This window comes from Budorcas taxicolor, chromosome 21, assembly GCF_023091745.1.
Source record: "Budorcas taxicolor isolate Tak-1 chromosome 21, Takin1.1, whole genome shotgun sequence".
Lineage (NCBI taxonomy): Eukaryota > Metazoa > Chordata > Mammalia > Artiodactyla > Bovidae > Budorcas > Budorcas taxicolor.
This window is the reverse complement of record NC_068930.1, coordinates 68,109,111-68,122,446: the sequence shown is the minus strand read 5'-3', so window position 1 is coordinate 68,122,446 and position 13,336 is coordinate 68,109,111. Positions and strand designations below refer to the sequence as shown.

Here is a 13,336-nt window from a genome sequence, read left to right as displayed (position 1 = left end):
TCCTTGGCCCCCTCGATTAACCTGGTGTTAATTGTCCTGGTGCCCCTGGCGATGGGGTGGGGGAGGTGCACTTGGCCTCAGAGGACGCTAAGGAGACAGGGAGATGCCGCGATGATGGTTAGTCAGGACGCACAGAGGAGCCTGCCTCTGTGGCTCAGCGTGCTTTCAGCCGTGAGCCACAGAAGAGAGTGCTGCTCTGTGCAGAGATGGCATCCGAGAGAGGTTTCCTGAAATCAGTGTCGGAAAGATAGTCAACTTCAGGATGTTTTGAACTTGTATGTTATAATCATATACTGGTTTGATTAGTTTTTTGTTCATCTTTTCTCACTGTCAGCTTTCTTTGTTATTATTAGCAGTATTATAAATAGATTAGAAAAATGCTGCAAATGAGTATTTTACATGTAATTCCACAAAATGGCCAGAACACATGTAACGTTTGCCAAACACTTAAGATAGAACACCCTAGTGCTAATCTGGGAAGGTCTAGCAACCAGTACACTCTTAAACTGTAGAGAAGAAATAATGAGACTTTTTAAATTGTACTTTCGCCTTAATTTAGATATGCTTAATTAGCCGTTTTGAGGTGTTCTTAGCATATTTTATCATTTATTTTCACTAATAAATAAAATTTTAGGTTTTGCTCTTTCGGAGCTGTTTGAACTGATTATCATATTGAAGTTTTAAGAATTTTCAAATAGCTTTTAATCTTTGGCTGTAGCATTTTTGTTTTTCTTCTTTTGGATTAAGACGTTGGTTCTTAGACTTGATTGATTGTTGGGGTTTATTCTTTTCTTTCTAAAATGTAAGAAGCACACATTTATTGTAAACAAAACCTGTGAAACAGAGCAGAAGCCTCTGCAAGGTGAGACTCAGGGTCCCCGCCGGTCCCAGGCCCCGTGGTCTGCTCCACTCGGTGGCTCCTGGGCAGCTGGCCGCTGGCTTCCTGAGAATCTCTCCATGCCTTCACCTCTTCACACGCTCACACACAGACTGGTTTTATGTTGCTTTCATGTACACTACTCATATTTTCCCCCTAAAAGTTAAAAAAAAAGTTTATCTCGTAATAAAATTACTGAATTGATGATGACTGCTCATGCGGTCTTTTTCTACATTATTCGCCAAATCTTTAAGCCACCGCAGCCCGGGCAGGAACACTGCTGACCTTGAGAAGGCTCATGTGAGATGTTAGTACTTTTCCTTCCAGTGGTTACTTTCTCCACATACTTAGTTCTTTCTGCTGCACCTTTGTTGAACTGTTTGCCATCGTAATTGTAAGACTTCATGGGAAATTCTGTCTGGGAGGATTTCAGAATCTATTTTAACACTGTGAAGTTGCATGTCATACATCTGAACAGTTAATCTCTTTTTTAAAGTGAGGTATTTTAAATTAAGGCTCAGCTCTTCAAACAGTAGATTTCTTCTCTGTGTGTGTCTGTCCTGACAGCCGTTGTCTGTCTGATCTGATTGCCACTGAGGGAGGAGACAGAAATCAGTAACCGGGCAACGCCGTGTGCTTCTGACAGCGTGCCTGCACCTGGGTACAGGGGAGGGAATGGGAGAGTCAGGTTCTGTGACAGTGATTCCAAGCCAGCAGCAGCGAGGAAGGTTGTGAGGAAGGAAGGGGCTGGCCGGAGCCTGGCGCAGGGAACCACTCCCATCCACTGGGAGAAGCACACAGACAAGGCTCCAGGCGTCGTGTTGAGCTGTATCTGAATTCTGCGTGCCTGGGTCAGAACCGGGGGGCGCTGGGCTGCCCGCCCTTCCCTGAGGTTGGTCCGTTTATACAGAGAAGGCCGCTTCCCAGCCGTCCAGGGCCCCTGTACTGGTGCCCACAGGTGGAGCATGTTGGACGATCAGCCCTTGGGTTTGAGTTGTGCCTCTGACAGTCAGGATGAGAGGGCTTTGGGAGGTTCAGGCAGAACCTAGGGAGGTTCTTCCCCAAGGCCTTTCGCTTAAGTGTTGAAAAGTCTGAAACATTTAGGTGCGTATCAGGCTTTAGTCTCAAGGTGGAAGCCCAGGTGTTTGCAGTGGCAGAAAAGTGCCTGCTTGGCCTGTGACCCTGGAACCCCTACACGCCCACTGTGGGGCCTCTGCACTGACTGTCCCCCCGCACGCCCACTGTGGGCCCTCTGCACTGACTGTCCCCCCGCACACCCACTGTGGGGCCTCTGCACTGACTCTCCCCCCGCACGCCCACCGCGGGGCCTCTGCACTGACTGCCCTGCTGCCTACTCAGGCCATGACTCCCTTTATCCAGGGTTAAGCTGGTCTGTGAGTGGAATGAGCTGGGACAGCTGGCTTCATGACGTGCCCATCGCTTTCCTGTTTCTCACTGGTCTTTGCAGATCACAAGTGTTCAGATTTCTCGGTGTGTGTCTACTCAGCCATTGGTCCTGGGGATGCTGGGTTTAGAGAGTAGTGTTGTCTGGCCTTCCTTTCCCTAGACTCAGAAGTAATCTTTTGAGCTGTTGACACCTTTATTAGGAAATAGCACGTGAAGCTGTCTTGAATTCTGATTCCCTGGGATAGAATGGGAAGATCAGACTTATTAATGAGCATTTAGAGACACTCTGGGGCTTCCCTGGTGGCTTAGAGGGTAAAGAGTCCACCTGCCAATGCAGCAGATGCAGGTACGATCCCTGGGTTGGGAAGATCCCCTGCAGAAGGAAATGGCACCCCACTCCAGTATTATTGCCTGGGAAATCCCATGGACAGAGGAACCTGGCGGGCTACAGTCCATGGGGCCACAGAGAGTTGGACACGACTGAAGTGACTGAGTTTACATGCACAGACCCTTTAAGATATGGGGGGCTGCCCTGAGGGGCCGTATTCTTCCCCCGCTGGAGGTTGCTTTGTCAGGCAGATGTTGTGAAGGGCAGGGGCAGTGTCGGATGTTAGGCACCGTGAGCCAAGCTGCAGGCCCAGAGGTGAGAAGGGTTTGGCTGCAGGTCTGGCTGGCAGGGGCAGGTACACAGATAAATGCCTGCTGTGGGGTGGGATGGGTTTTGGGGGGCATGGAGGGAAGGTGGGATGAGGGGAGGCCTCCAGAGAGGCCAGGGCTCAGGCTGAACAGGGGCTGAAGGTAGCTGCAAGCACGAGGGAGCGGGGACAGTGGCCAGAGTGGCAGGTCCAGAGGCTGTAAGGAGGCACAAGGCTCCTTGAAAACTGGCCTTGCTCTAAAATTTGGATCTTTTTTTATGAAGGCAAAGAAGAGCACCACTGAGAGGTTGTAAACAAGACGTCAACAATGTATATATCCCCAGGGATGCAGGAGGGATGGTGCAGGAATTTGAGACCAGTTGGGAGGGTTTTGCACATGATAAGCCAGGCACGAACAAGCAGGGGGATGACTGGACAGATGGAATTCAAAGGGCGACCTGGAAGGTGACATGCTGACCAGCTGAGGCCCAGGGAATTAAGTGGGGGTGTAATTGCCTGGCCTACAATGTTGCCTCCCCCACCCCCGCCCCCAGGACAGGAGCGATGAGAGATGCAGGATTTCCGTGTAGTCAGTGATTGGGGGGTTTAGAAACTCACAGTATAGCTTTCAGCATAAAGCAAGTGGATAGGATGCACCTAACTTGTTCTGTTTTTCTTTTGCTTGTCTGAAAGTTTGAATTTCTCTAGTTTTAGAGTAAAACATGTATATAATTTGGAAACAGAATTTTTCTTCCCCCTGATTCTTGATCCAGCAGAAGACTCGCGCTGGGTTCTTAGTGGCCAGATAGGAGGAAAAGATGCCATTTGCAAGTCCGTTCCAGGCTTCCCCGGCGGCTCAGACGGTAAAGCCTGTGCCTGCAATGCTGGAGACCCAGATTTGATCCCTGGGTCGGCAAGATGCCCTGGAAAAGGAAATGGCAACCTACTCCATATCCTTGCCTGGAAAATCCCATGGACGGAGGAGTGTGGTGGGCTACAGTCCGTGGGGTTGCAAAGAGTTGAACATGACTGAGTGACTTCACTTTCACAATTCTAGGATCCTGCTTCATCCTTGGGGAGCATTTGTCCTGTGTGGTGGGGTTGGGGGTGGATGGGCTCAAAGGCGGTAACTATGTAACGAATAATTGTATTTGGTTGAGACCAGCAAGGGATAATGTGTACATTTTCCGAAGAGTATGTCCCTCATTGCAGGTTTGGGGTCTTCCAAGAGGATGTCTGGTGTGAACAGAATTAATGAAAATAACTCTGCTCAGTTTGATGAAGCAGGGCTGAATGCACCCTTTTAAGTAGCTTTGGGTGTTTCTTACCTCTAATGGCCGGAAAAAAAAAAGGCCCTTCTGAGCCAGAGCACTCACGCTATCCTATCCCGCTCCCTCCCGTGTTCAGATCACCACCGGCTACAACCTGGAGGACGACCGCTGCGAGTGTGTGGCCCTGCAGGACTTCCGGGCCGGAGAGCAGGTGGGTTCCGCCCGAGGCCCTCAGCTCACACTGTGTGAGATTTGTATTTAAGGCTTGTTGAAGGAGTATGTTCTAGGACCCAAAGCCAGGATAAACACATCATGCTCTGCATGGGACCTTTGGGCCCGCCAGGGAGAAAGAAGTGCACAGCTGCCCGACTGTGTGTAACACTGTCCACTGAAAATCAGCTGTGTGTTACAACAGTAGAACAGATTTTTTCCATTATATAAACTGTGTTGTTTTCATATCTTTCTCTGTGGATTAGAACCTTCTTTATATGGAGGCTGTGTATTTAAGTGGCAAAACCATAAGGGAATCAGGACCCACAAGAGCTGTCTTCTTATACTTTCTCTTGAATCTGTTTTCAGTAATAATTGGGGTGAGGGTGGGCGGGGCTCAGCCTCTCAGTCCGCTTGCAGATATGCAGGTAAGAACACCTGTACTCTGTCAGCCATGAGCAGGAACTGACACAGGCCTCTGACATTCTCGCGGAGACAGAGTGAAAAGTGTCAGTCTAACCAAGTGTCGGAGGAAAGTTCATCACCCCTCTGCTGCGTGCAGAATTGCCGCAGCCTCTAAAAACGGGTTTCCGCCAGACACTCTGGTGGTCAGAGGAGGGGAGAACATGGTGAACTGTAACGTGCAGTTGCAAAGGGACAGTATCGCTGTGCCTGGGCAGGGTGGGGTTATGAGAGAGGCCGGGACAGGGTCTGGCTCTTCTGTGTGCTGGGAGGCCTGGGGGGGTGCGCTCCTAACCCGGCAGGCCCGACCGGGCTGCACCGGGCCTTCAGAACAGGGTGTGGTTCCTTCAGGGCTGTCCGTCCTCTTAGTGTAAAGTCCCGGTAAATGTATGAGAACTGACCCTTTGCCCTGCTTTGTACTGAGAATGGATGTTAAGTTTCTTTTATATCCCTTTATTTTTTCTTTACTGCATCTCAGATTTACATTTTTTATGGCACTCGGTCAAATGCAGAGTTTGTGATCCACAGTGGTTTTTTCTTTGACAATAATTCACACGACAGAGTGAAAATAAAGCTTGGAGTGAGTAAAAGTGACCGGCTCTACGCCATGAAGGCCGAGGTCCTGGCTCGCGCTGGCATCCCAACGTACGTAGACACAGCCTGTCAGCTCTCTCCTGTGGTCCTTGAAATACTTCCAGTTGCAGAGTGTTTAATTGGCGAGCTAATGCAACGCCTCCGCTGTAGTTTGTCTTAATCCCTTTATCCCTATTATACTGCGAATTTAAACCGTTAGATGTATGGTGATTTACCAGCGTTTTCAGATCAACATAGTCGTGTCGTTGAAAGCATCCACAGTCAGTTCCAGGGTATGTGGCCTGAAATCCTCCTTCAGTTAAATCAGTGCCTCCATGTCATTAATGCCTTTCACCTTGAAAAGGTTAATGACCTGGATCAATTTGTTTCATTTAATTCTTTGCCACCATTAGTTTCTGTAATGAAGTCACAATCCTCAGTGATTTCAAGAATTTCTGGTTAAATTTTTTAAGATTTTCTTGCATTTGAGGTGCAAAATGATAAAGACAAGAATTATGATTTATTGGTTCTCCAGGGAATGGAGGAACCATTCTTAATGAAAATGGATTATCTAGACCTTTTTTTTTATTGAACTTGTCAATATTTGATTAATGACTAAAATGTGACCTCAGCGTAAGTTATCGTTAGCCTCTTGTTAGGAAGCGTGGGTGTGCTCGGTTCTGTAGTGTGTCGTGTGCCCCTGAGGTGAAGGCTCTTAGACTGGCGACCGCTGGCAGTGGTGGTCCCCGCTGTCCTCCTGGGCCGGCCCAGCCCTGCTGCATCTTGCCAGGACTGAACGCTGTGTATTTAGAGTTCGGGGGAGAAGCAGGGGCCCCTCTGGCTGGCCTGGCGCTCCCTGAGGGTCACCACCCCGAGGGCAGGCTTAGAGATCTCCCTGCGGCGCGGGTGGGCAGGAGTGGGCTCCCGGGACTGATGCAGCCTCTTCTCTCGTCAGCTCCAGCGTCTTTGCCCTGCATTTCACCGAGCCGCCCATCTCCGCCCAGCTGCTGGCTTTTCTCCGAGTTTTCTGCATGACCGAAGGTAAATCATCTCAGGGAAAAAAAAATGTTTTACTATTTTTTTTTAAATTCATGAAGTGTGAGGCAGAGGGATTCAGATTAAAGATAAAACTGCTTAAAATTAAAGCACTTTGGGGGAGGAGGTAAGACGGTAATATTGGAAAAAGAAGAAAATGATGTTTCATCCTGGAAGTTTTTTTATTAAATCCTCGATGTGTTGTCAGTATTCACTTGTAATAAACAAATAATTCTCTACTGCATTAGGAAAAAAACGTATAACATCTTGGACTATCTAACCGTATCAGATTCTACATTTGTAGACGGAAGTTTTTGATGTGTTTATTTACCTGGGACGACAGAGCCTCAGTGTACTCAAGGGGTCTGATGTCTCTAATTCATCTGGACGAGTGAGGGGGCAGTTGTCACTGAAATTGTGGGGTTGGCTGGGGCCTGTGTGGGCCAGAGGCCTTTATCTGTTAACCAGCTCTGTGGTTTGGATCCAAAATTGCCAGCAGGCCTTTTAATGCCAGGCATCCAGTTGGAGTACATAACACTGAAAACAGAACCTGTTTAAATTGCAAAATATTCTTGTCAACAGCCTCTTACTTCAGTCACAAAAAGAGTTTCATATATATATAGTATTGAGCATCGATTGTATGTTTCTGTAAGTAAGCCATTCGGGGTTTCTAGTACTGAGATGTGACCTGTTGCAGTCATGTTTCATTCTTCATCGGAAAATACACTTCTCCAAATCCCCTGGTCCTGAGGTTCCATTGTTAGTTGTGTGTGAGTTTGCTCTTGTTGTAAAGCACCTTGGATCCTGTGCACAACAGATTGGGTGGGGAAGAGTGAGCAAGCAAGCGAGTGCCCCCTGATTGAACGGACAGATGTGAGGCTGTCCGAGCGTTGGAGTGAGGGCAGCTGGGCCGGAGCAGAAATGCCAGCCCCTGGGGGGAGCCTGCTGGGCTCTGCCGCCCAGCTCCCTGTCTTCATGGCCGCAGCCAGAGGAGTGCTGCCTGGATCTGGCTGGTCATCAGGATGGAGGTGGGAGAATCTGAGTCCCGAAGCACAGAGAGGCCACTTGGACCCCAACTGCAGAGCCCAGAGACACATCCCTCGTTCACAGCCACACTGCTCTGGACTCCCTGTCACTTGAGTGAGAGCTTATGCTTCTGTGTGTGGTGGTGAGCCATCACTCCAGTTTAGTGGACACGAGTTTACGGTTAACTGTGGGCTTTTCTTGCATAGAAGGTAGGGTTACAGAGTTGAGTGTCACATGTCACAGTTCATGGCCTGAAGAAGCTTATAGCTAAGAGCAGTGATGACAATGACGACCCCTGGAATCTGGGAGCCCCACTCTGTGCGGGGCTCTTGTAATAATTCTCTACTGCATTGGGAGAAAACTTACAGATAATCTTGGATTATCTAACCGTGTCAGAGTCTGCATTTGTAGAGGACTGTGGCACAGGCTGTTCATTCTCAGCCGCCTTGTGGGAGGGAGGCAGGGCTTCCCACTTGACTGACATAGAAACTCCTGTGCCATGAGGAGAGGAACGTGCCATTCAGCTTACAGGCAGTGACCCTGACTTGGGACCAGCTCAGCCAACTCAGAGTCTGTGCCGCGGGCCCCCTTGTGGCTCCTGCTGGTTTGCAGGAATTGCAGTCCATGGAAGAGATCCTAGCACTGCAGGGTCTTTGACACGGAGCCAGGCTGGGGGCCACCAAACCATGCTCTCATGGTGGCTGGGGTGGGGGGAAAAGGGGGCTGGTGAGGAGCCCTGTGAGTGCAAGGAATCCAGGAAGGGTCTGTGAGTCAGGGAAGAGGGGAAAGAAGCCTGCTCCCGGAGGCTGTGTTCATTTCCCAAGTGTCGCAGGCAGGTGGATGGCCTTTCCTAGGTTTCATCTCTCCAGGTGTATGAAGTCAGACTGATTTCACTGAAAAGCAGCAGAGAGAAAGCTCTGCTTCAGCTCCTTGGCTTCCCAACATTCATTAAAGGGTGAAACTCGGGTAGCTTGAGGAAGAAAAAAAGATAGGAAACCTTAGTATTGGGGACTTCCAAAAAGATACTTCTTCCACCCAAGAAGTTTATCTTCTTTATACAAAGAATAAAACTATAGGCTCAAAATGTTAAAATCCTCAATTTTTTCATGATCTTTTGCTAGCAAATGCAACTTAATAATTTTCTGTTTTTGAATATTAGATTAACTTCTATTTTAGCAAAAAAAAAGAAACCCTGCTCTTGAATCATTTTAGGTTCGTTGATTCTCTTTAGTTTCTCTGTAGTCATAGAGAGACAGTTTGTCATGTCAAGACAATTGATGCGTTCTTTGAATCATTCTCACTAATACTAATAAAAGTTTGGTTTGCTGGCAGCAGAAGTTCTTCCATTTGAATTGTAAATAGTGACAGCTGTGGGGCATTTTGCTCTGAAAGAGACACTGTCTCATAATTACATAAGAAGCACGGGTATGCTTCTTGAGCGTGAATAGGATCGGCACGTTTTGGTCTTTTGAAGATAATGTGCCAGGAGATAAAGTGCTCAGAGCAGTTGCTGGATTCTTTCCTCTTCTTACATGTATTTGAAGGTAATTGAGATGTGCACTTGTGTTTATTTGTAATTCCTATTTAAATACCTGACAAGTGAGGGGTATAGGCACATTTTTTTCATTAACTAAGATTTTTCTAGTCCATTTTCTTGTTTCACTTTGTGGTTTACTTGTTACAAGATGAGACAGATAGCTTTGTCAGGTCAGCTACTGGAAGTGGTAAATTCAGATTTCAATCTAGAAGGGTCACTGGGCTCTTGTGCTGTTGTCTTCCCTGATTGCATTGCTCACCTGGATGTCTCTTCTACCCAACTGGTGTGACTGGGCTCACCGTTTGCAGGAAGGGTGTTCTCAGAGTAAGGGGTGTGTCTCTCCAGATGGTCTTTAAGAAGCGTCTTCTGAAACCATCTAAAGGCTCTCAGGACCCCTCTTAAAAACTATGAGACGCGGAGTGCTGGCCAAGCAAGGCTTGATCTAGATGCCGATCAAGACGACCTCCCGCTTTTTCCTTCCCTGAGACAGGTCAGGCTCTGACCCTGCTCTGACTGACCGGCGAGAAGGGAGCACTTCACCGCGGACGGGGATGCTGCGGGGAGGCTGTTTTGTGAGGTGGCCGCTGGTTAGTATGAAAGTAGTGCTGTTTCCCCTAACAGACGGCTGTTTGTGTTTCCTGTAGAGGAGCTGAAAGAACACTTGCTGGGAGACAGTGCCATTGACAGAATCTTCACCTTGGGGAACTCTGAGTACCCTGTCAGCTGGGACAACGAGGTCAGGCTGTGGGCGTTTCTTGAAGACCGAGCCTCGCTTCTTCTAAAAACATACAAGACAACCATCGAGGTGATTCGGTTGATCAAGCAAGGATTTGTGCTTTGTCATGTTTTAAAAGATGTTTCATGAGAGATTCTTTTTTATTTATTTAAAAATTTATTTATTTTAATTACTTTACAATATTGTAGTGGTTTTTGCCACACATTGACATGAATCAGCCATGGGAGTACATGTGTCCCCCATCCTGAATATCCCTCCACCTCCCTCCCCATCCCATCCCTCAGGGTCATCCCAGTGCACCAGCCCTGAGCACCCTGTCTCATGCATTGAACCTGGACTGGCAGTCTATTTCACGTATGATAATATACATGCTATTCTCTCAAATCATCCAACCCTCACCGTCTCCCAGAGTCTAAAAGTCTGTTCTTTACATCTGTGTCTCTTTTGCTGTCTTGTATTTAGAGTCACTCTAAATTCCATATATATGTGTTAATATGGAGAAGGCAGTGGCACCCCACTCCAGTACTCTTGCCTGGAAAATCCCATGGATGGAGGAGCCTGGTAGGCTGTAGTCCATGGGGTCGCTAAGAGTCAGACATGACTGAGCGACTTCCGTTTCACTTTTCACTTTCATTAATAGGAGAAGGAAATGGCAACCCACTCCAGTGTTCTTGCCTGGAGAATCCCAGGGACAGGGGAGCCTGGTGGGCTGCCATCTGTGGGGTTGCACAGAGTCGAACACGACTGAAGTGACTTAGCAGTAGCAGCAGCGTTAATATACTGTATTGGTGTTTTTCTTTCTGACTTACTTCACTCATATAATAGGCTCCAGTTTCATTCACCTCATTAGAGCTGATTCAAATGCTTTCTTCTTAATGGCTGAGTAATACTCCATTGTGTATAAGTACCATAGCTTTCTTATCCGTTCGTCTGCCAGTGGGCATCTAGGTTGCTTTCATGTCCTGGCTATTGTCAACAGTGCTGCGATGGACACTGGGGTACACGTGTCTTTTTGAGTTCTGGTTTCCTCGGTGTGTATGCCCAGCAGTGGGATTGCTGGATTGTATGGCAGTTCTATTTCCAGTTTTTTAAGGAATCTCCACACTGTTCTCCATAGTAGCTGTACTAGCTTGCATTCTCACCAACAGTGTAAGAGGGTTCCCTTTTCTCTGCATCCTCTCCAGCGTTCATTGTTTGTAGACTTTTTGATAGCGGCCATTCTGACCAGCGTGAGATGGTACCTCACTGTGGTTTTGATTTGCATTTCTCTGATAATGAGTGATGTTGAGCATCTTTTCTCATGAGAGATTCTTAAATGTAAATTACTGTAATTCTTTAGCAAAATCATTGAGTATTTGACATTTTTCATTCAACTTATTTGGAGAAGGAAATGGCAACCCACTCCAGGATTCTTGCCTGGGAAATCCCATGGGCAGAGGAGCCTGGTGGGCTACAGCCCGCGGGGTTCCAGAAGAGCTGGACAAGACAGCGACTAAACAGCAACAACCAAATTTAACTAACTAATATTTTTCTATTTAACACATTTACCCTTACCAAGAGAGTCAAGAGGCATTATTGATTAGAAGATAAATCTTTAAATTAGTTAATGCTTTTTTATAATTTGTATTTCATATGATACAAGTAAATGTAAGTTTTTATTTGTGCTTTCAAAGTTTCCTCCTGGGCCCTTGACTTCAAATACCCATCATTCATCCAGCGTCCAAGCACTGTGTGATTTAGGCTCCTCTTTTTGGTTTGACCATCATTTATTTAGATATAATTTACATAGAGTAAAACTCATACTTCTAAAGTGTACGCTTGGGTGTAAGTATACAGTCATGCAGCCACCCCCACAATCAAGTTCTGGAACCTTCTCCCCTCCCCACCCCCAATTTCCCTTGTGCCCTCGTCCCCGGCAATCACTGATCTGCCGTCTGTTGCTATAGTTTACCAGTTTAGCGACTTGAGATGTTTGAGTTTGCTGTTTCTTTTTCAGGAAGATAAGTCCTTCTTGAAAAAGCACGACCTTTCCGCCCGTGCCACCATGGCCATCAAGCTGCGCTTAGGTGAGAAGGAGATCCTGGAGAGAGCGGTCAAGAGCGCGGCCGCGAACCGGGAGTTCTACCGGCGGCAGATGGAGGAGCAGGCGCCGCTGCCCAAGTACGAGGAGGGCGGCGCCGGGCTGCTGGAGGGCGTGGCGGACTCGAGGCTGCCGCTGGTGCTGAGGAGCCTGGAGGGGGAGGCGGGCGCGCAGGAGGCCTTGACCCTCAGCGAGGCCGTCCGCAGGGCCCAGGCCGCCGAGCACGGGCTCGTCAACGGTGAAAGCGCTATCCCCAACGGGACCAGGTCAGAGAAGGAAACTTTAACTCAAGAGGAAAGTAAAAGAGCGACTGGAGACGCCAAAGAACCTTCTTCCGACAGTGCCGAGGACGTTGCACAGTAGCCCCGGCTTCGGCCGAGGTTTATGAACGGGCCCGTTTACATCGCTGTTTCCCTGTTCACGGTTTTCTTTCTGCTGAGAGAAAAATATGTTTTTGCTGCTTTATATAAAAATGATTTTTTTAAGTTATTTAAAAAATCTAGCTTCCCTTTCTGACTATGATTGCCATCTTGCTTCTAGGCCAAACCAACCAGTTGACCAAGCAGAACACAGAGGGGAGAGGCGCCTCGGAAGGTTCTGCAGGCCCTCTGCGGGCAGACACCTTTTCTGCCTGGGAAAGAATGCAGCTCCCCGTCCGCGGTGCTGCTGTGGGCCTCGCCTCTCCACAGCCAGGGGGCAGGCCCGCCCCGCCTCCTGCCTGACGAGGGCGCTCCGGGGGTGCCCAGCGGAAAACGGGCTCGAGGTTAGGAAACCTGGGAGTCTGGGCAAAAAAGATGAAATCCTTTCTTTTTTTTTTTGCCCCAGTACCAAAAGAAAAGGAAAGGTGGCAACCTTATTTTTAATAGTTTAAAATGTTGATGATAATCCTAATGATATAAACACGCGGACACACACACACACACCCCCCTAGTGATTTCTAAAGATTTGTTTACTTTGTGTTTTGTTTTACTGTGTTAAGAACGTGTCCTTTCTCCTGGAATCAAAGTAGGATATGCATATCCTGCTCCTAAACTTCCGCGTTGGCTCTGATTGTGAAGCGGTGCGCTCGCCCTCCACCCCGGTGAGGAGAGCACCACGGCCGAGTTCAGGCGAGGCCGCTCCTGGCTTCTCTGGTTGTCACAACAAGCTAGAGATTTTCAAAGCTACACTTTTGAGTAAAAAGCCTTATTAAAAGGAAAACGTGATTAATATTTTTGTCTATTCCTTTTCTTTAGAGTGTGACAGGCCTTGAGTCGAAAGTGAAAGTGTCAGTTGCTCAGTCGTGTCCTGCTCTTTGTGACCCCAGGGACTGTAGCCTGCCAGGCTCCTCTGCCCGTGGGATTTCCCAGGCGAGAATACTGGAGTGGGTAGCCATTCCCTTCTCCAGGGGATCTTCTGGGCCCAGGGATCCAACCCAGGTCTCCTGCATTGCAGGCGGATTCTTTACCTTCTGAGCCACCAGGGGAGCTTTTATGTAAACCCTGCTG

General features: G+C 48.1%; 1 protein-coding gene across 7 annotated transcripts in view; it reads left to right on the top strand.

Moving 5' to 3' along the window:
• The window catches only part of SETD3 (SET domain containing 3, actin histidine methyltransferase), a 77,308-nt gene extending 64,256 nt beyond the window's left edge, over positions 1-13,052 (top strand). For all 7 annotated transcript variants that reach the window (XM_052659698.1, XM_052659693.1, XM_052659696.1 and 4 more), the window contains 5 exons: positions 4,327-4,401; positions 5,341-5,507; positions 6,391-6,476; positions 9,678-9,838; positions 11,766-13,052. In XM_052659698.1, the coding sequence (XP_052515658.1) occupies positions 4,327-4,401; positions 5,341-5,507; positions 6,391-6,476; positions 9,678-9,838; positions 11,766-12,212 (936 nt within the window). In that variant the 3' untranslated portion in view covers positions 12,213-13,052. The remainder of the gene's footprint in view (positions 1-4,326; positions 4,402-5,340; positions 5,508-6,390; positions 6,477-9,677; positions 9,839-11,765) is intronic.
• Positions 13,053-13,336: the final 284 nt, after the last annotated feature.